The following is a 23363-nucleotide window of genomic DNA, read 5'->3' as shown; positions in this document are numbered from 1 at the left end:
TGGTTATGGCTAAGTTTTCATGGCTGTTACCCCTGTGTGCACTATTGCATACATGGGTATATTCACAGCATATCCACATATATATGTATGTGGGTGTACTTTCTCATGCCCTCCCACCCCCGATCAGCTTATGTATCTATGTATCCACTCATACATTGTTACTACTGTTACTGCAGGATCGTTATCAGTATTTACTTTCGTTGCCTTTTACTCTTGTGTACCTTTCAGTCTTTCCTTACCTTGCCACGTTGTGCTGATTTCCCCCATATCGTGTATTCTCTCTCCCTTTACTATAGTATGCGTCTACTGTCTAGTGGTCCCCGCCTCAATCATCAAAGAATGTTTGTGTGAAAACCTTGACTTTTTCTAATCATGGCCTCATACAATGTTTGTCATTTTGTGGTTGACTTATTTCACTCAGCATAATATCCTTAAGGTTCACCCATGTTGTGAGATGTTTTGTGGATTCGTCATTATTCTTTAACGTTGTGTCATATTCAGTTGTACTAGTTTGTTTATCCATTCATCCATTGGAGGACACTTAGGCTGTTGCCATGTTTTTGCTATTATAAATAATCTTGCAATGAACATGGCTGTGCATGTCTATTCGTGTCACAGCTCTTACTTCTCTCGGATATATACCTAGGAGTGGGATTGCTGGATCATATGGTATTCCTTGCTTTTTGAGGAAATGCCATATAGTTTTCCGTAGTGGTTGTCCCATTTTACATTCCTACCAGCAATGTATGAGAATTCCAATTTCCCCACAGCCTCTCCAGTATGACTTTTTTTTTTCCTATCAGGCCATTACTACCAGTATGAGATAGCACCTCAGTTTTGATTTGCATTTAATGGTTAACAATTCTGAGCATCTTATATAAATGTTGGCTGCCTACATATCTTCTTTGGTGAAGTGTCTGTTCATGTCCTTTGGCTGTTTTTGAACTGGGTCATTTTTCTTTTTCCTGTTGAGTTGCTGGAGTTCTCTATTTTCTCCTATACTTCATTGAATCCTGTTTTTAACTCAATCTCCAGGATCTTCCTGACCCATGGACTCAATAGCATAGACAACCTGTCTTCTTTATAGTTTGAAGACTAAGAGGAAACTGCTTAACCTCTTCAGGTCTGTTAGAGGGAGCAGTGATCTACTACGAATATGTCATATTTTTACATACGGGTGTTTGTAAATGGCAGCTATTATTATAACTCATTAAGATCATCTCTAACATTCCTTTGAGCTTGGAAGCCTCTGGAAACAGCATGATACAATAGTTTGTTTACTAAGCACTTATTTCTCCAGGAATTATGATAGCTTCTTTACATGAATCTCATCTCACATTTACAAAATTCTGAGATAGAGTTGGCAAACTGCATTAACTACTGACTCAATAATTGTTATCAGCACTCCCCCGCCCCGCCAGCAACCTCCGGCTTGTTTTGCTAAAAAAGCTCAAGTTTCATGGAGTGAGACAATGTGCCAAGCCCAGGGGATGATTCTTCATTGTCCAAGCAAATGATGGCAATCCTATTCTTTGCTTATTCATGTTTCACCTTTCTTTGCAACTAGGATTGGACACGTGAACAAGTTCTAGCACTGAGATGTTAAAGAGTTACTCTTCAGGAAACTGTCCTGCCTCATACTTCTTTGTCTCCTTCCCTTGAGCCCTGGTCTGTTATTTTGCCAATGTCATCTTCTGCTAAAATGGAAAAAGCTTGAATTTGGGAACCAGACACACCTGGCTATACATCTTGATATTGTTCTGAGCAGTACAGGCCAAGTTACTTAGCTCTGTGGTGCCTCAGTCTCCTCACTGTAGGACAGGGATAGTATCTACCATAAAGCAATGGAATGAGGAATAAATGGAACGTTGTTGTTGTGCGCCATCGGGTCGATTCCAACTCATAGCGACCATACAGGACAGAGGAGAATTGCTTGACAGCGTTTTCTAGGCCGTAAGCTTTACAGAAACAGATTGCTAGGTCTTTCTTCCACACAGTTGCTGGGTAGGTTCAAACTGCCTACCTTTCGATTAACAGCCCAGCACTTAACCACTGGACCACTAGGGTCCTTAATGGAACAATAAAGGCGTGTAGTTTCTGGAGTCTAAGATAGGGCTCAATAAATGGGATTCTTTATCTAATTAAAATGAACAGAAAACATACCCCTGCCAAGCCAGTAAACTCTCACTCTCACTGTGGTACACAAATCCTATGTTACTTCATGGCCTCCTCTAAGCCCTTTCGGTTTAATACTCAGTAGAAATAAGCGTATTTATGGAAGTGTTTTTTTCCTTTTCAGAGCACTGGTTGTTACAAAGAACCACATTTTATAAGATAGTTGACAAATTTTCTTTACTTGTTTTGTATCCACGTGATTGTAAAAAAGCAAACAGTGCTAATGGCCACTTTGGTAAAAACACACAGTGTTCAAACCTAAGAAGGATCACATCCTTTCGACAGGTTTTATTCCCAGGATATCAAAGCCCTTGGCCATGACAGCAGCTACTGCTTCACACAGCAGCATACGCCACATGTTCACCTTCAGCACTTTCCCTGAGAAGAGAGAAAAAAGAAGGTATTAGGTTTATTTTTCCACTTGAAAATCACTATTAAAGAATCTGTTATTTCTGGATTTTACTGAGAATAATAGCCCAGCCCATAAATGTTTTTGGGCTTTAACTAGGAATACCTTCACCTTACACTAAAAAGAAAATCTAAGAAATAAAGGTATTTCTATTCAAGGAATCGGTTTTTAGCTGATAATCAAGACAATGATAATCTGCAAGATTAGAACTATACATTTTACATTTCTTTATAAAATTCAGAGTTCTTTCCTAGGCTTCACAGTCTGAAATGGTAACTACAAACTGTAACACCATAATCGTGGTGAGATTTTTTTTCCTAATAAAGTTTCAGTTCTCAGGCATGACCCTCAGATGCCAATTTGCCCTGCAGCACATTCATTTAGTCTACTTCATTACCCAGATGTAACATGACACAGAGCAGAAAGCCTAAGGTAAGAAAAGATTTTTTCCAAGGTTGGTTTTCATTATAAAGAAGCCCCAAAGAGTCATTTTTAACATTCTGGGACCTTTCTGTTGGAAATGTCCCATTCCCAGTGGTCTTCCATGGCTTTCTTTGGAGCCTGAAGGTTCTATTCCATGTGCCCGAGGGTGGGGGGACAGACTAAGTGAGCAGAATGTTATTGCTGCTTATATCAGAGCTAGTTCAAATTGTGTCTGTTATATATGATACGGTTCACGGTGCAACTGCTTGGAAAAAAAGCATGTGTTTCCACAAATAAAACAACTTTGAAAACCACTCCCACCCATTAAATGCCTCGATGGTGCCCTATCGCCAATACAGCCAGTGGGTGAGACACTCACCAGTCTGCCGATCTTTCTCCACACAATAACAGCTATCATAAAATTCTGTGAATGTAGTTGCCAGCTCATAGATATAATCACAGAGCGTATGGAGAAGTAAGTCATCTAAAATCTTTTGCAGAATCTCAGGGAACCGTAAAATGCACCGGCCTAGTTTCCATTCCTTCTCATGGTCCAAGATGATCTTGGTCTCTTGAGCAGCTTTCTGGAGCATCTCGTCGTCGATACTGGCCAGACGGGCAATAGACCTGAAAAACCAGTAACAAGAGATGACTGATATAAACCAGAAATTATCATCAATTAAAAGGATTTCTTATAAAATGGATGAAATATTTTATTACAGAGCACAGTATTAGATAAAATTAATACTGTGGTCTAAAGCATTTCATAATATTAAACATGGGAGAATATAATCCTTTTACAGGGTCCCTTCCCTGGTACTTAAACCAAGAATGCCTGGGAGAATACCTGCCAAAGCACACAGGGATGGGTTAGGGATTCTAAAAGAATCCCTAAGGTAAAACTTGTAATTCTAAAAGAGAACATATTAGCAAAGATGCTCTCACACAGCAAAACAAATTGGGTAAAAAAATCTTTGGAGCCCCTGAGTATCCACAATCACCTGATTCTAGTGAAGGCATACAACAAGTAAGCAGCTGTATTTCCTCTGTCATCTAGCATTTTGTCAAAGGAGAAGATGTAGTCATTCAGTCGGTTATGGGAAAGATCAGCGTATTTGATACAGCCATAAGCAACAGATGTCTGAGCAGCCTTCAGCTCCTCTGGGGTTAAGACCTTTGGGAAAAACAAAATAAAGACTTCAGAGCTTACTGATCCTGCCTTGGTTTCAGTGTCTCATAGGGCAGAAGACTGAGGCAAGGGGCATCTAGTGACACTGTTTTATCCATAAACTTTAACGAACACTGACATTGAAGTAATACAGTACAGGCCAAAGTACAAAGAAGAGAATAATGAAAGTATAAAACTTATCAGCTCTGCACAATGAAGGATGTTTCTATAAGAAACTTGATTTGTAAAATGTCAAGTATCAGCTTGACTACTCCCCCTGCCCCACCTCATGTAATCAGTAGATGCGAAACTAAAAGGACCAATTAGTAGTTTATATTCATTTCATCCTGGGATTCTGAGGTAGCTTACAGGGAACAAAATAATATAGTACAATAAAAACAAAAAATTAGGGTCAAGTAATTAATTGACAAGACCCTGAATGGTGCAAATGGTTAATATGTTTGGTTGCTAACCAAAAGGCTAGAGGCTTGGGGATACTCAGAAGTGCCTAAGAAGAAAGGCCTGGCAATCCACACCCAAAAATTCATCACTGAAAACCCTATTTAGCACAGTTCTACCTGACACACACGGGATCACCATGAGTCAAGGTTGACTTGACAGCAACTTTTTTTTTTTTTTTTAAATTAATGCAATTAGGACAGGATGTGAAGAGTAGAAGGAAGAACTTATACACTGTTTTGTTAATATTTGGTCATGGACTCTGAAACATTATTAGGTACATATAAGTGATTAAAAGTTTCTGTTCTGGTTTATAGCAGACTAACCCTTAAAGTAACTATTTAACCCAACTATTTAAAAGTGGGATAAAAGAGTTCCAGTCAACATGGCGCCACAGACAGAAACACCACGCCGTCCCTCCATCGCAAAGACCCGGAAAACTAAGTAAAACTGGGAAAAATGTCATTCCTGGAACCTGAAGCGTCAAATGAAGAAAGAAAGAACTCAGCCAAGCACCAAATGGAATAAGAAACTGACCCAAGACAGACAGTGAGGACAGAGATGTGCAGAGGACCCCAACAGCTAACGCAGGAGTCCAAGATCCGCCATCTTGGACTCCTGCTGGGGACGGCAGACAGGCACCACGGTGGAAAAACAGCTTCGCAGAACTCCCAGCAGGAAAGAGCGCGCCCGGCAACCAGCACTATGTGCTTTCCCACCTTCCATTCTCTCCTCGCAGCTCCACCTCTGAGCTTGCTGGCTGGCTGTGGTGGCTCGGCCGGCTGGGAAGTGCAGCATCCGTGCGGCTTGGATTTGCCCCACCCATGTCGGAGATCAGTGGACAGGAAGTATGGGAAAGCAGTTTCACAAAGTTCCTAGCAGGAGACAGAGCACTCGCTGGACCTGCCCTGCTGCACCATAGCTGAATGACTGACCCTGCCCACTGGACAAGGAGGTGAAAAGTATGACTACAGACAAGCAAACAACAAAGAACGCACAGACCGCCTGCTCAGACGTAACCAAATAAAACAAAGAGGCAGGACGAAACAAATCTACAATCAAGAAATGAAGAAAATAACTACCGAATGTCCCAAAGACAGCAGATAATGTCAAAACATAAAAAAAAAAAAAAAACAAAAACAGGACAGGATGGTTCCAGGTGGTGTCCAAAATAAAACACCAGATGACTTTCCAGTAGAAGAAAAGGCCCTAGAACCACCTGACAGGGAATTCAAATCTCTAAATTCACAGCTAGCCAAGAGTTGAAGCAAAAAGGAAACAGAAGAGAGGAAAAAATAGACAAATTCATGGAAAATACAGATAAAAGCTAGATAAAATATATTAAACAACTGTTTGGAGACAATGAAGAACATCCGCACAAAGAAAGTTAGAGGAGCTATAACCATGAAAAAGGCAAACACTGAGCACCGAGAGAGGGCAAAAAAATTCCAAGGTCATTTTCCCAATCACTGTGTGGCTGGGTGAGGGGGAAGAGAATCCAAGCAGAAACAAGTGGTCTTACTGAGATAAGGAGACAAGTCAGAGTATGGCATTGCCAAAGAAGCTAGGACAAAAATCCCAAGAGGAGGGAATCCCAGAAAAGAAATGAAAAACTCCGTGAATAAACTTCCTTCACGTTGTCATATGGCTGACACGCACAAGGTGTGATTACAAAAAAAAAAAAAAAGTTCAGCAGGAAAGAGAAGCTGGGTGGTTGAAAAGCTGAACAGAGATGTGCGTAGTTGTGTGAGCTGGGGTGCTAGAACTTGGGGGCCTGGCAGTGGAAGAGCACCAGTAAATACTCCGGGCCTTTGGTTTTGAAACTAAAATGGCCAATTCAGGAGGAAGATCTTTGCCCTAGGCAAAAAACAAAAAAAATCATTGCCGTCCAGTTGCTTCCATCTTTTAGTGACCCTATAGGACAGAGTAGAACTGACCCATACGTTTCCAAGAAGTGCCTGGTGGATTCGAACTGCCAAGCTTTTGGTTAGCAACTGTAGCACTTAACCACTACGCCACCAGGGTTTCCCTTTGCCCCAGGATGAAGATAACAACATCCAAAACTCCTATAATTTTTTGCCTCACAAAGCCTAGCATCCGATTAAAAAAAAAAAAATGATGCTTGCTAAAAAAGCAAGACCAAATAATTGCAAACCAAGGGAGGAATGGGGTGCGAGAACAAAACAATAGAAACATTGGGGAAAAAAAGACAATAGCAACTTTACAGTATGAAATTGTTTTAAAAAATTATTTTAACATGTTTGTCTCCTGATACAACAAATTGGGAAGGGCCATATGTCTATCCTTGTTAAGATATATATAACCTGAATTTAATCACAAGGAAACATCAGACAAGTCCAACTGAAAGACATTCTATAAAATAAATGACCAGTCTTCCTCTAAAGTGCCAAAGTCATGAAAGTTAAAGAAAGACCAAGGAAGTGCCTAGATTAAAGATAAAGGAGCCCTGACAACTAAGTGCAACATGTGATCCTGGAGCAAAAAAGGGCATTAGTGAGACAAATGGTCAGCCCTGAATCAGGTCTGCAGACTAGTTGATAGTATTGTAGCAACGTTAACTTCTGATTTTGATAATCGTGCTGTGGCTGTGTAAGACATTACTCTTTGGGGAAGCTGTGTGAAGGACATACGGAAATTCTTTGTACTCTTCTGCAGCTTTTTTGTGAGTCTAAAATTATTTCAAAATGAAAAGTTAAACTATGATTAATATGTTCAAGAAATCAGAAAAGATTAACAAAAATGGATAAAAAGTAGCAAAATTCCAACAGATATTTGAAATACATAATAGCAAAATATAACATCTGAAGTAGAAAACATTCAAAATGAACCAGACAGAAAAAAAGTCGGAGTGTAAGAGACGTGTTGTTGTTGTTAGGTGCTGCTGAGTCGGTTCTGACTCATCAACCCTACGTACAGCAGAACGAAACACTGCCCAGTCCTGCACCATCCTCACAACCGTTGCTATGCTTGACCCCACTGTTGCAGCCACTGTGTTAAGCCATCTTGTTGAGGATCTTTCTTTCACTGACCCTCTACTTTACCAAACATGATGTCCTTCTCCAGGGACTGGCCCCTCCTAATAATATGTCCAAAGTATGTGACATGCAGCCTTGCCATCCTTGCTTCCAAGGAGCACTCTGGCTGTACTTCTCCTAAGATAGACTTGTTCATTCTTTTGGCAGCCTATGGTATATTCAAAATTCTTCGCCAACACCATAATTCAAAGGCATGTTCTAATAATACATGTACTTAGGGTTTTTTAGGGTTCCATTTTTTTTTTTAAAAAGAACATTGTATCTGAAGACATAATGGCTGAGAGTTTTCCAAAACTAATGAAAGAACACAACTTATAGGTTCAAGGAAGCTTAGCAACTTCTAACTAGGTAGGAACTTCAAAACAAATAACAACCAAAAAACCCCTAAACCACATTTAGGTACTTCTTAGTCAAAGTACTGAAAATAAAGCCTAAGAAAAGTATTAAAAGTAGTCTGAGAAAAAGAGACATTACCTACAAAGAAGCAACGAGACTTAGCACTGATTTTCAAAAGAAACTATGGAAGCTGGAAGATAGTGGAATGCCATCTTTGAAATGCTGAAGAAAAACGGCTGCCTACCTATAATTCTATATCTAATAAAATACTGTTAAAAAATATAAAGGCAAAATAAGATGTCTTCAGACAAACAAATGCTGACAGAATTTGTTACCAGCATACCTGCACTACAGAAACACTGAAAGGAGTACTTCAGCGTGAAAGTTTAAACAACCCCAGATGGAAGCAAAGAATTACGAAAAGGAATAAAGTATACAGGAAAGGGTAAATACATAAGTATATATAGAATGGGTTATATATAAATTATATATACATAAATACATCATTTATATATAAATATAAATGAATATTGTTTAAAACAAAAACGATAATACAAAATGGGCAAAATACCTGAACAGACCCTTCAGAAAATAGCCAAATGGCACATGAAAAGGTAATCAACATCACTGCTCATCAGAGAACGTACATTTAAACTACAAGCAGATACCGCTATATACTCACCAGAAAGATAAAAAAAAGCTCACAAAACCAAGTACTGGTAAAGACACGGAGCAACTGGAACTCTCATGTATTAGTGGTGAGAATGTATGACTTAAGTTACAACTTTCTACTTGGCAATTTTTAATAAAGTTAAGTGGTAGAATTCTCGCCTCCCATGCAGGAGACCTGGGTTCGAATCCTAGTCAATGTACCTCACGTACAGCTACCCCCAGTCTGTCGGAGGAGGCTTACATGTTGCTATGATGCTGAATAGGTTCCAACAGAGCTTCCACACTAAGATGGACTAGGAAGAAAGGCCTGGCGATCTACTTCTGAAATCAGCCAATGAAAACCCTATGGATCACAGCGATTTGATCCACAGCCAATCATGTAGATAGTGCAGGACCCGCCGTGTTTCATTCTGTTGGGCATGGAGTTATCAGGAGTTGAGGTTGACTGGAAGGCAGCTAACAACATCAACGAATGAGCCAACCCTCTGAACCAGTAATGTAATTCCTAGATATATATCTGAGAGAAAAAATACATGTGTCCAAAAACGGGGTTGAAAAACAATGATCTAATTAGCTTTTCAGTCATAACAGCCAACCCTAATGTCCACTAACAGGAGAATGGATAAACAAAAGTGGTACATTCATACAACAGAAGACTGTTCAGCAATAAAAATAAATTAACTATTGATACACATGGAAAAGAGCACATACTATGATTTAATTTACATAAAGTTCCAGAATAAACACAAAAACTGATCTAAGGTGGAGTTAACTTCGTAGGGTGATGAAAATATTCTGTAACTTGATCTAGGTGGTGGTTACCATGTGTACATATGTGTAAAAATTTATCAAGCTGTGTATTTTACTGCTTGCAAATTAACTTAAAAAAACAAAAACTAGCTGGATTGGTCAAATAAAAGAGCCAAAGCAATTTTTGTCATTAGGCAAACTAAACAAATTGGTCATATGACCAAATTTTCCACTTTTCATCTGACTGTGCTGGATGTGCCTGAACAAAAACCAAACCCACTGCCATCACGTTGATTCCAACTCATGGTAACCCCTTATGTCACAGAGTAGAACTGCTCCATAGGGTTTTCTTGACTGTAATCTTAATGGCACCAAACTGTCAGGCCCTTCTTCTATAGTGCCGATAGGTGGGTTCGAACTGCCAACCTTTAAATTAGCAGTCCACTGCAAACTGCTTGCGCTGCCAGGACTAAAAGGCAAAACTACTTTGGAGATACCAGCGGGGTAGACTTGGATACCACCTATCGGAAGTAGGGAGAAAAGCTACATTTCATTTTGCCAGCAATGGAAATGGAGCAAGTAGAGAGGATGTAGTTATTACTGCCTACCTTCAAGTTCCCTGCTTGCAAGTTATCTTTGAACCAAACGAGAGTGTCTCCTCAAATGATCTTTTTTTGTGTTTGGCTCTTTCATGTTTATATCTCATTCTATTTTGCTTCTCCTGCAGTTTTATTCTTTTGTTTATGGTAATTGTGTTCATTCAAAAAATATGACTTCACTTGAGGGAAAGTAAAAGACATAAGAGCCTCTGACTCATTCCCTGACTTCTGTGCTACACCCATCTTAAAAAACTTATTAAAAATTTTTTTTATTTTGTGCAGTTTTCATTTTGATTTGTTGTTGTTAGGTGCTGTCGAGTTGGTTCCTACTCATAGCGATCCCGTGCACAACAGAACCAAACACTGCCCGGTCCTGTACCATCCTCACAATTGTTGCCATGCTTGAGCCCACTGTTGCAGCCACTGTGTCAATCCATCTCGTTGAGGGTCTTCCTCTTTTTTGCTGACCCTCTACTTCACCAAGAATGATGTCCTTCTCCAGGGGCTGACTCCTTCTGACGACATGTCCAAAATATGTGAGATGCAGTCTCGCCATTCTTGCTTTCAAGGAGCATTCTGGTTGTACCTCTTCCAGGACAGATTTGTTCATTCTTTTGGCAGTCTGTGGTATATTCAATATTCCTCACCAACACCACAACTTAAAGGTGTCAATTCTTCTTTGGTCTTCCTTATGCATTGTCCAGCTTCCACATGCATATGAGGAGACTGAAAACATCATGGCTTGGTCAGGTGTACCTTAGTCCTCAAGGTGACATTTTTTATTTTTAACCCTTTAAAGAAATCTCTTGCAGCTGATTTGCCCAATGTAATGTGTCTTTTGATTTCTTAACTGCTGTTTCCATGAGTGCTGATTGTGGATCCAAGTAAAATGAAATCCTTGACAATCTCAATCTTTTCTCCGTTTATCACGATGTTGCTTACTGGTCCAGTTGTGAGGATTTTTGCTTTATGTTGAAGTGTAATCCATACTGAAGGCTGTGGTCTTTGATCTTCATCAGTCACTGCTCTAAGTCCTCTTCAAGCAAGGTTGTGCCATCTGCATAACGCAGGTTGTTAATGAGCCTTCCTCCAATCCTGATGCTCCATTCTTCTTCATATAGTCCAGCTTCTCAGATTATTTGCTCAGCATACAGACTAAGTACAGTGAAAGGATATAACCCTGACATACACCTTTCCCCGCCTTAAACCATGTAGTACCCCCTTGTTCTGTTCGAACGACTGCCTCTTGATCCATGAGCACAATTAAGTGTTCTGAAATTCCCATTCTCCACAATGTTATCCATAATTTGTTATGATCCACACAGTCGAATGCCTTTGCAGAGCCAATAAAACACAGGTAAACATCCTTCTGGTATTCTCTGCTTTTAGCCAGGATCCAACTGATATCAGCAATGATATCCCTGGTTCCAGGTCTTTGCACATGTCATCATAACACTTTTGTCTTCTCATGCTGTCCTTTGAAATCTTCTATTCAGCTTGTACTTCACCATTTTTTCCTTTTGCTTTAGCTACTAGACTTTCAAAAGCAAGTTTCAGAGTCTCTTCTGACATCTGTTTAGGTCTTTTCTTTCTCTCCTGCCTTTTTAATGATCTCTTGGTTTCCTCATGTATGATGTCCTTGATGTTATTCCACAACTCGTCTCGTCTTTGGTCACTAGTGTTCAACACGTCTAATCTATTCCTGAGATGATACCTAAATCCAGGTGGGATACAGCAAAGGTCGTACTTTGGCTCTTGTGGACTTGTTCTAATTTTCTTCAGTTTCAACTTGAACTTGGATACGAGTAATTGATGCTCTGATCCACAGTTGGCCCCTGGCCTTGTTCTGACTGATGATATTGAGCTTTTCCATCATCTCTTTCCACAGTTGTAGTCGATTTGATTCCTGTGTATCCCATTTGGCGAGGTCCATGTGTAGAGTAGCTGTTTATGTTGGTGAAAGAAGTATTTGCAATGAAGAAGTCATTGGTCTTGAAAAATTCAATCACATGATGTCCACCCTTGTTTCCATCACAAGGCCATATTTTCCAACTACCAATCCTTCTTTGTTTCCAACTTTTGCATTCCAATCACCTGTAATTATTAGTGCATCGTGATTGCACGTTTGATCAATTTCAGTCTGCAGAAGTTGGTAAAAATCTTCGATTTCTTCATCTTTGGCCTTAGTGGTTGGTGTGTAAATTTGAGTAACAGTTGTATTAACTGGTCTTCCTTGTACGTATATGGATATTATTCTATCGCTTTCAGCGCTGTACTTCAGCATAGATCTTCAAATGTTCTTTTTGATGATGAATGCAACACCATTCGTCTTTAAATTGTCATTCCCAGCATAGTAGACTATATGATTGTCTGATTCAAAATGACCAATATCAGTCCATTTCAGCCAACTAATGCCTAGGATATTGATGGTTATGTGTTCCATTTCATTTCTGACGATTCCCAATTTTCCTAGATTCATACTTCGTACATTCCATGTTTCGATTATTAATAGATGTTTGCAGCCATTCTAATTTTGAGTGGTGCCACATGAGCAAATGAAGGTTCTGAAAGCTTGACTTCATCCACGTCATAAAGATCAACTCTACTTTGAGGAGGCAGCTTTTCCCCAGTTGTATTTTGAGTGCCTTTCAACCTGAGGGGCTCATCTTCTAGCACTACATCAGATAATGTTCTGCTGTTATTCATAAGGTTTTCACTGGCTACTTCTCAGAAGTGGACTGCCGGGTCCTTCTTCCTAGTCTGGAAGCTCAGGTGAAACCTGTCCACCACGGTTGACCCTGCTGGTATCTGAATACCAGTGGTATAGCTTACTGCATCACAGCAACACACAAGCCCCCATGGTACAACAGACATGCGTAGGGGTCATTTTAACATAGCTCCTCCAAATTCCACACAAACTCAATCATAGCTCTTTCTATGGATGCTCAGAAAGTCCATCACGTTGCCTGCTCTGATGGCTCATCAGGAATTTGGGTGGTGGGTGCTGGCTATTGCGACTACTCCACACATGCCCCCACAGGAAGGAGTTCAGCAAATGTAGACTCTAATGTGGGCTAAAAATCACACCTTCTCAGTCTACAATGTTCTCCCATCATCAGTTGAAAGTAGAAACAGGTGAAATGGCATTAAGTAGCAGAGATACTATGCCACATTAACAAAGGAGGAAAAAGTCATTGCCTTTTGTAAAAGCCAAAAACTGTTATTTTCAAAATATACTCAGCAGTTCACTGAACACACTTACTGTGCAATACAACTGAGCAGCATAAGCCTGCCCTACGAGGATTCACTCCTCCAGTTCTCTTGGTGAGAACAAAAATGAGAAATCACAACACAACGCATGGTACACATTATGCAAATAAAGCCTATGATTACCTTGTCTCTTTCTTTTTCCTTCAATTTGTCCATGGATCGTTTCAGTCCTTCTTCCAAAAGGTCCATGAGGCGCACTGTTTCACCTGAACGTGTCTTAAACTTCTTCCTAAAAACATTTAAAAGCCCTGATTCTGATTAGATTCTGAAACAGATCTTCTGACTCAGAAATCTCTGAAATTAAAGGTTTGAGGAATCTAACCATGAACTGCAACATACGCCTGCTTCAAGTTTTCAAGGTATACATTCCCTGAGAGCTACTAGAGAGGGTTCGAAGTCAGTGGTGACACTCACTCCAGTTGGCAACCAGGGAAGGTGCCTAAAGAAGGAAATGGGGTTGCTTTTGAGGGTCTCTCACCTGAGCCCTCAACTCAAAGCATCCTATGCTTCAGGGTTCTTAATAGCACCCTCTAATTGTTTATCTTTAATAGTCCCTGAAAGAGAAATAAACACTTATCCGTTAGTTTGCTCATTTTCCTGGAACACAAAGTTCAGCTTGTTTCATCCTTTGAGAAAAATTAATACAATGGACATTTGTAGAATTGTTTGGAAAGGGAGCAAATTCTTAACTAAAATCTCATTCACATTTCTCTATAAAATGATGCCTCTTATTCAGTGGTAACCAAGCCTGGATACACATTAGAATCAGCTGGAGAACATAAAAGACTAGGATGCCAGGGCCCCATTCAGATCTACTGAAATCAGTGTATCTGTGGATGGGGCCAGGTCACTGATAAGCACTGCCCTGGGTAACTTTACTATAAAAGTGTGTTGAAAAAAGTGGATTTTATTTATTAAACAGAATGGAGGTTCACACGGCTCTATGCACATAATTTGTCTCTTTTTTCCTTTTTAAGTTAAAAATCCTTCAAAGGTATCAAGGGTACAAATTAAGCATGCTTTTCTATCTAACCTACCAAAATAATGGCAATACTTGTTATTAAAGTTATATATTCAGAGCTTGGTTTAGAAAAGACCTACATGCTTTTTATCACAGAATTAAAACTGCTTTATTATTCCCAAAATACATAAACTACTTCTGTGGCTTTCCTTAGGCTATCTATTCCCTGGAGTGTTACCTAACCTCCAGATCCATCTGAGGGATGCCTTCCTTAATGTCTCTAGTTCTCAATTCCTGGTTCCTTCTGATACTCCCTACCTATGCCTGCCTTATATTTTCACTTTTTGCCTGTCTATCCCTCTGACCAGTGGTTCTAATATAAGCGATGCATATCAGAATACAAATAGAGTTTTTTAAAAAAAGAGAGATGCCCAATATCCATGTTAGCCCTAATAAATCAGTAACTCCCAAGACAGGGACTGGCATATTTATTTTAATAGGTTACACAGGAAGCTGCTCTGCTTCAGGAAAGGTCAGGCTTTACGTTGTATTTATACACACACTTGTAGCACCTAGCCAATATCATGAACAGGTACTCAGCAGGCAGTTGTTCAAGGAATAACAGAATGATGATGAAATAAACAGATAAATTATTTATAGTAAAAAACCCAAAAACAGAAAATTTCACTACCAAATTGGCAGAACCTGTTAGCATTTTAACGTAAATATTTTAAATATCATAAACTGCCACTGGTTAACTACCATGTAAATTATTCATCTGAAAAAAGGCGCAAGGATGGTGTAATTACATGGCTTTAAGAGTGCAGAGACAAAAAAAATTATCAAGAAAAGCATACCTTAGCCATTACGCAATGAGTTAAATGCCAAGATACGAATGTTGTGATAACTGTCAGGTATAGAACGTAAACTTGATAATTTCACCCAACTGTCGAACTAATCATCTAAATGTTAATCCGAGTTAAAAAATTGAAACTAAGATACTATAAACAATACTGAATTCTCTGGTTAGTTTTTAAGTACTTTCGTAGGACCATGAACACCATATAAGGACCCAGTATGTCTTGTCTTTTTTTTTTTTATTTTTTATTGTTTTAAGACAGCACACTCCTTCCGTCCACTCTCTATTTTCATGTCCACTCGGCCAGCTTCTGACACCCTCTGCCCTCTCATCTCTTCTTCAGGCAGGAGCTGCACACATAGTCTCATGGGTCTACTTGGTCCAAGAAGCTCACTCTTCACCAGTATTAGTTTCTATCCCATAGTCCAGTCCAAACCCCGTCTGAGGAGTTGGCTTTGGGAATGATTCCTGTCTTGGGCTAACAGAAGGTCTGGGAACCATGACCTCCAGGGTCCTTCTAGTCTGTCAGACCATTAAGTCTGGCCTTTTTATGAGAATTTGGGGTCTGCACCCCACTGTTCTCCTGCTCCATCAGGGGTCCTCTGTTGTGTTCCCTGTCAGGGCAGTCATCGGTTGTAGCTGGGCACCATCTAGTTCTTCTGGTCTCAGGCTGATGTAGTCTCTGGTTTATGTGGCCCTTTCTGTCTCTTGGGCTCATAATTACCTTGTGTCTTTGGTGTTCCTTCTCCTTTGCTCCAGGTGGATCGAGGCCAAATGATGCATCTTAGAAGCCACTTACTAGCGTTTAAGACCCAAGATGCCTCTCTACAAAGTAGGATTCAGAATGTTTTCTTAATAGATTTTATTATCCAAATTAACTTAGATGTCCCCTGACACCATGGTCCCCAAACCCCTGCACCTGCTACACTGACCTTTGAAGCATTTGGTTTATTCAGGAAACTTCCTTGGTTTAGTCCACTTGTGCTGACCTCTGTGTATTTTGTGTTCTTTCCCTTCACCTAAAATAGTTCTCATCTACTATCTAATTAGTGAAAACCTCTCTCCCTCCCACCCTCCCTGCTCTCCTAATCATCAAAGAATGTTTTCTTCTCTGTTTAAACTATTATTCAAGTTCTTATAATAGTGGTCTCATACAATATTTGTCCTTTTGCAACTGACTAATTTCACTCAGCATAATGCCTTCCATATTCCTCCATGTTATGAAATGTTTCACGGAGTCATCATTTTTAATGATGAGTAGTATTCCATTATGTGAATATACCATAATTTATCCATTCACCCACTGATGGGCACCTTGGTTGCTTCCATCTTTTTGCTATTGTAAATAGTGCTGCAATGAACATGGGTGTGCACATATCTGTTCGTGTAAAGGCTCTTATTTCTCTAGCATATATTGCAAGGACTGGGACTGCTGGGTTGTATGGTAGTTCTATTTCTAGCTTTTTAAGGAAGAGACAAATTGATTTCCAAGTGGTTGTACCATTTTATATTCCCACCAGCACTCTATATGTCTTCCAGTCTCTCCACAACCTCTCCGACATTTATTAGTGTTTTTTGGATTAATGCCAGCCTTGTTGGAGCAGGATGGAATCTCGTTGATTTGCATTTCTCTAATGGCTAATGGTCGTGAGCATTTCCTCATGTATCTGTAAGCTACCTGAAGGTCTTCTTTAGTGAAGTGCCTGTTCATATCCTTTGCCCATTTTTTAGTTGCATTATCAGTCTTTTTGTAGTTGAGTTTTTGCAGTATTGTGTAGATTTAGATTTTAGAGACCAGATGATCAGAAATGTTACAGCTAAAAACTTCTTCCAAGTCTGTAGATAACCTTTTTACTCTTTTGGTGAAGTCTTCGGATAAGCATACGTGTTTGATTTTTAGGAGCTCCCAGTTACCTAGTTTCTCTTCTGGTGTTTGTGCACTGTTACTGCTTATGCCATGTATTAGGGCTCCTAGCATTGTCCCTATTTTTTTCCCATGATCTTTATAGTTTTAGATTTTATATTTAGGTCTTTGATCCATTTTGAGTTAGTTTTTGTGTGTGGTGTGTGGTATGGGTCTTGCTTCATTTTTTGCAGATGGATATCCAGTTATGCCAGCACCATTTGTTAAAGAGAGTGTCTTTTCCCCACTTAACTCACTTTGGCCCTCTGTCAAATATCAGCTGCTCATATGTGGATGGATTTATGTCTGGATTCTCAATTCTGTTCCACTGGTCTGTGTATCTGTTGTTGTACCAGTACCAAGCTGTTTTGACTATGGTGGTGGCATGATAGGTTCTAAAATCAGGTAGAGTGAGGGTTCCCACTTTGTTCTTCTTTTTCAGTAATGCTTTACTTATCCAGGGCCTCTTTCCCTTCCATATGAAGTTGGTGATTTGTTTCTCCATCTTATTAAAAAATGTTGTTCACGTTTGGAATGGAATTGTGTTGTTTCTATAGATGACTTTTGGTAGAACAGACATTTTTACAATGTTAAGTTTTCCTATCCATAAGCAAGGTGTTTTTCCACTTATGTAGGTCTCCTTTGGTTTCTTGCAGTAGTGTCTTGTAGTTTTCTTTGTATAGGTCTTTTATTTCTCTGGTAAGATTTATTCCTACGTATTTTATCTTCTTGGGGGCTACTGTAAATGGTATTGATTTGGTGATTTTCTCTTCAATGTTCTTTTTGTTGGTGTAGAGGAATCCAACCGATTTTTGTATGTTTATCATGTATCCTGAAACTCTGCTAAATTCTTCCACTACTTTCAGTAGTTTTCTTGAGGATTCCTTAGGGTTTTCTATGTACAAGATCATGTCAACTGCAAACAGACATACTTTTATTTCTTCTTTCCCAATCTGGATGCCATTTTTTTTTTTTTTTAATCTAGCCTAATTGCTCTGGCTAGGACCTCCAGCACAACGTTGAATAAGAGTGGTGATAAAAGGCATCCTTGTCTGGTTTCCGATCTTAATGGGAATGCTTTCAGACTCTCTCCATTTAGGATGATGTTGGCTGTTAGCTTTGTATAAATGCCCTTTATTATGCCGAAGAATTTTCCTTCTATTCCTATTTTGCTAAGAGTTTTTTTTTTAATCACAAATGGGTGTTGAACTTTGTCAAATGCCTTTTCTGCATCATTTGATAAGATCATGTGGTTCCTGTCTTTTGTTTTACACATAAAATATATTACATTAATTGTTATTCTAATGTTGAACCATCCCTGCATAGCTGATATGAATCCCACTTGGTCATGAACTATTTTTTTGATATGTTGAATTCTATTGGCTAGAATTTTGTTGAGGATTTGTGCATCTAAATTCATGTGGGATATAGGTCTGTAATTTTTTTGTGGTGTCCTTAACTAGTTTTGATATCAGGGATATGCTGGTTTCAGAGAATGAGTTTGGGAGTATTCCACACTTTTCTATGCTCTGAATACCTTTAGTAGTAGTGGTGTTAATGCTTCTTTCAAAGTTGGTAGAACTCTGCAGTGAAGCTGTCTGGGCCAGGGCTTTTTTATGTTGGGAGTTTTTTTAATTACCTTTTCAATCTCTTCTTTTGCTATGGGTTTATTTAGTTGTTCTAAATCTGTTTGTGTTACTTTAGGTAGGCAGTGTGTTTCTAGAAATTCATCCATTTCTTCTAGGTTTTCAAATTCGTTAGAATATAATTTTTCGTAGTAATCTGACACGATTCTTTTAATTTCAGTTCAGTCTGTTATAATATCACTAATCTCATTTCTTATTCGTGTTATTTGCTTCCTCTCCTGATATTCTTTTGTCAGTTTGGCCAATGGTTTATCAATTTTGTTAATTTTTTCAAAGAACCAGCTTTTGGTGTTGTTAACTCTGTCAATTGTTTTTCTGTTCTCTATTTCATTTAATTCTGCTCGAATTTTTATTATTTGGTTTCTTCTGGTGCCTGAGGGTTTCTTTTGTTCTCTCTTTCTATATATTCAAGCTATAGGGAAAATTCTTTGATTTGGGCCCTTTCTTCTTTTTGGATGTGTGCATTTATTGATATAAATTGACCTCTGAGCACTGCTTTTGCTGTGTCCCAAAGGTTCTGATAGGAAGTGCTTTCATTCTCATTGGATTCTATGAATTTCTTTATTCCATCCTTGACGTCTTTTATGACCCAGTCTTTTTTTAGTGGGGTATTGTTCAGTTTCCAAGTGTTTAATTTCTCTTCCGTGCTTTTTTTGTTACTGATTTCTACTTTTATGGGCTTATGGTCATAAAAGATGCTTTGTAATATTTCGATGTTTTGGATTCTGCTAAGGCTTGCTTTATGACAACATATGGTCTATTCTAAAGAATGTTCCACGTGCGTTGGAAATGAAAGTATACTTGGCTGCTGTTGGGTGGAGTGTTCTGTATATGTCTATAAGGTCAAGTTGGTTGATTGGGCATTTAGATATTCCGTGTCTTTATTGAGCTTCTTTCTGATGTCCCGTCCTTTACTGAAAGTGGTGTGCTGACGTCTCCTACTGTAATTGTGGTGTTGTCTGTCTCACTTCTCAATGCTGTTAGTTTGTTTTATGTATCTTGCAGCCCTGTCACTGGGTGCATAAATATTTAATATGGTTATCTCTTCTTGGTGTATTGTCCCTTTAATCATTATACAGTGTCCTGCCTTATCCTTTATGATGGATTTAACTTTAAAGTCTATTTTGTCAGAAATTAATATTGCCACTCCTGCCATTTTTGATTGTTGTTTGCTTATTTTTTTTCCATTCTTTGTGTTTTAGTTTTTGTCTCTAAGTCTAAGGTGTGCCTCTTGTAGTCAGCATATAGACGGATTGTGTTTTTAATCCATTCTGTCACTCTGTCTCTTTATTGGTGCATTTAGTCCATTTACATTCAGCATAACTATGGATAGGTATGAGTTAAGTGCTGTCATTTGATGTCTTTTTTTGTGTGTGTTGTTGACAGTTTCCTTTTCCCACTTAATTTTTTGTGCTGAGCAGTTTATAGTCTCTTCCTCTTTTTCGTTGCAATTGATTTTGTTTTGCTGAGTCTCTATTTTTTTTCTTGTTATTTTATTTTGATGAGTACGATAGTTAGCGTCCTTTGTGGTTACCTTAATCTTTACCCCTATTTAAATTTAAACCTACTTTTTATTTCTTTATATTGTCTTGTTTTGCTCTTCATGTGAAAAATCTATGACTACATTTCTTAGACCCTCTTTGTTTTAATGTTGTCTTCTTGTACATAATGACATCGCAGTTAACCTGCTTTGAGTGTTTTTACCTTGATTTATTTTTGTGATTTCCCTAACTGGGTTGACATCTGATTGCTCTGTCCAGTGTTCTAGTCTTGGGTTGATATCTGATGTTATTGATTTTCTAACCAGAGAAGTCCCTTTAGTATTTCTTGGGTTTTGGTTTGGTTTTTAAGAATTCTGTAAACTTCTGTTTATCTGGAAATGTCCTAATTTCGCCCTCATATTTGAGAGACAATTTTGCTCGATGTATGATTCTTGGCTGGCAATTTTTTTCCTTCAATGCTTTATATAAGTCATCCCATTGGCTTCTTGCCTGCATAGTTTCTGCTAAGTAGTCCGAGCCTGTTCTTACTGGCTCTCCTTTGTAGGTGACTTTTCATTTATGCCTATCTGCTCTTAAAATTCTCTCTTTTATCTTTGGTTTTGGCAAGTTTGATTATGTCTTGGTGACTTTCTTTTAGTATCTACCTTATGTGGAATTCAATGAGCATCTTGGGTAGACATCTTCTCATCTTTCACAATATCAGGGAAGTTTTCTGCCAATAAATCTTCAAGAATTCTCTCTGTATTTTCTGTTATCCCTCCCTGTTCTGGTACTCCAACCACTTGTAGGTTATTTCTCTTGATAGAGTCCCACATGATTCTTAGGGTTTCTTCATTTTCCAAAAATTCTTTTATCTGATTTTTCTTCAAATATATTGGTGCCAAGTGCTTTATCTTCAATCTCACCAATTCTGCCCTCCACTTGCTCAATTCTGCTCCTCTGACCTACTGAGTTATCTAATTCTGCAATTTCATTGTTAACCTTCTGAATTTCTTACTGCTGTCCTTCTATGGATTCTTGCAGCTTATTAAATTTTTCATTATGTTATTGAATAACCATTTTAATTTCTTGAACTGTTTTATCTGTGCGTTCCTTGCCCTGCTGGGCGTACTGCCTGTTCCGGGCTTCTAGCTTGTCATAACTGTAATCGTTTCACTTGGTTTTTTGGTTCTTTGTTGTAAGAAGGTTCACCGGAAACGTCTTACTACTCCTCCACCTTGGCCCCACCTCCCCCAGCATGTCTTTTGATTCAAAAAAACTGCTACTCCATGAAAGAGTCACATATTATAATGAGGAAACGTATGTGTAATGAGATCTCTGACCTCCAGATAATGTGTATCTAAAATTATACCATACCACAGCTAATCTGCCTTGTATATTTAAATTAGGGCTTTTGTGCATTGGCTTTTATGCTTTTCTTACTAGGGGAAAGTCTGATGGAGGACTTTATGGATAGACAACGTTCTTTAAGAAGCTCTACAACCGTTGTATGATGATAACATTTGGGCCTTGTCACCAAATCCAAAATGCCACAGAGTTTAAGAGGCATGCTAATTAAATACCTAAATAATCCTAAAATACTACTGAATGTAAGGCATTCAAATGTGAAAAAAAGGTTTGCCTTTGAATTGATGAATACTGTATATAAATATTTGATTATACTTACATTTTTATTTTATAAATATGGAGCAGAAAATAAATGATTGGAAACTAGAGAAACTGAAAGCATGGGTATCAGTATGTAGGCCTCAATAAACTTAATATATTTGAGAGGAAGATTAAAATCTTTAGGTGTGTTGAAAGCATAAACCTCAACTGGAACCTCAATGAACTTTAACCCTTTGACCAGGTTTTCCAACTGTGAATAAAAAAACAAAGATATTTACATAACGCTTGAAAAAAATTCTTGAATATTTTGTCTGAAACCTGAGGAGGTACTGTTACAGATTTTATGATTCAGATCTGTGGAAATGGAAACCCCTTATAATCTGTTAAGCTTACAGTCTGGCTTTCATCCAGCTTTTGTACAAATTTCCGTAATGGGCTATTCTCTTGGTAGTGATGAGACACAGCACAAAACAGCTCAGTGGGGCTCACCATTATCGCATATTTAAGACTAAAGAAAATTAAGAACTTTCTCATTTCTAGTATTGTATCAAATGAAACATGGATTCTCCCAAAGAAATCTGGGAGGCTGGTATATCATTGACATTTTCAGGTTTTCCAGACTTACTTGTCTTCCCCCAGTACCACACCAAATCCAGCATGGGACACACGAGTCACTTTAGGGTCATACCAACCAATCATCTGAGCAGCAGCAAATATTGTCTGGAAGTGCATGGACTACAAAGGAAAAGAAAAATAAAGTCACTTGCTAGATTTTCTAATAATAAAAACTGATTTAAGGCTCTGTTTGTGCTTAGGAATAAAGGTTTGTAAAATTTAAATCATTCACCAATCTTGTGAGGCAATTATAATTATAAAAGCTCTTTTAGTCCCTACATATGGGAAACAGTAAAAGCAAGGCTGTTATCACAATGTCTATGTTCAAAGATGCCACAGAGTTTAAGCAGCATGCTGATTAAATGGCTAAGTAATATTAAAATATTATTGAATATAAAGCATTTAAATGTGAAAAAAAACTGAATTAAGGCCAGGATCACATGCAATAATTTGAATTAAATTTTAGGTGTGACAACAACCCTATCAGATAGGGAATGGTCACTGAGGTTCAGAGAAGTAACCTTTTCCAGCTTACGACCCCAAGCTGGGAAGTGTCCAATTTGCCTGAGTCCAAACCCTGTTCATTCTTCTAAATCTTGGGCTTTGGGAGAAATTTACACTTTCCCAGTGCCAAATGCCACCAACCCCACCACAGTGTCTGGCCTCCAATCAGACAATTTATGAACATATACAAATCTACAAACTCACTTGTCCATTGTCCACCACATATATAATCATGTCTGCTTTTTCCTCTAATAGTCTTTGTTTAATTGCAGCCAGGTCAGATGTATCATAGGTATAACCTCCATCTGATTTTACTATGGTTAATGGTACAGAATACCCTGGGACAAACACAATCTTTCTGCCATCATCTACTTGTACAAATCCTAGGGGAAAAAAAAAATATTAAAAATGTTAAGAGAACCCTGAAGACATATATATGCTTAGTCAT

The 23363-nt window shown here is 38.6% G+C and overlaps 1 protein-coding gene across 1 annotated transcript in view; it reads right to left on the bottom strand.

Annotated features, from left to right (window-relative positions):
* Nucleotides 1-2335: 2335 nt before the first annotated feature.
* The window catches only part of RARS1 (arginyl-tRNA synthetase 1), a 37760-nt gene continuing 16732 nt past the window's right edge, over nt 2336-23363 (bottom strand). The window contains exons 10-15 of the mRNA XM_003404647.4: nt 23120-23298; nt 22422-22531; nt 13441-13546; nt 4009-4181; nt 3387-3634; nt 2336-2553 (exon numbers count right to left, since the gene is read on the bottom strand). Coding sequence (XP_003404695.1) covers nt 2444-2553; nt 3387-3634; nt 4009-4181; nt 13441-13546; nt 22422-22531; nt 23120-23298 — 926 coding nt within the window. The 3' untranslated portion in view covers nt 2336-2443. The remainder of the gene's footprint in view (nt 2554-3386; nt 3635-4008; nt 4182-13440; nt 13547-22421; nt 22532-23119; nt 23299-23363) is intronic.

This window comes from Loxodonta africana, chromosome 2 (genome assembly GCF_030014295.1).
Source record: "Loxodonta africana isolate mLoxAfr1 chromosome 2, mLoxAfr1.hap2, whole genome shotgun sequence".
In the NCBI taxonomy this organism is placed as follows: domain Eukaryota; kingdom Metazoa; phylum Chordata; class Mammalia; order Proboscidea; family Elephantidae; genus Loxodonta; species Loxodonta africana.
The sequence above is the reverse complement of the archived record's forward strand: the minus strand, read 5'-3'. Positions and strand labels throughout refer to the sequence as shown.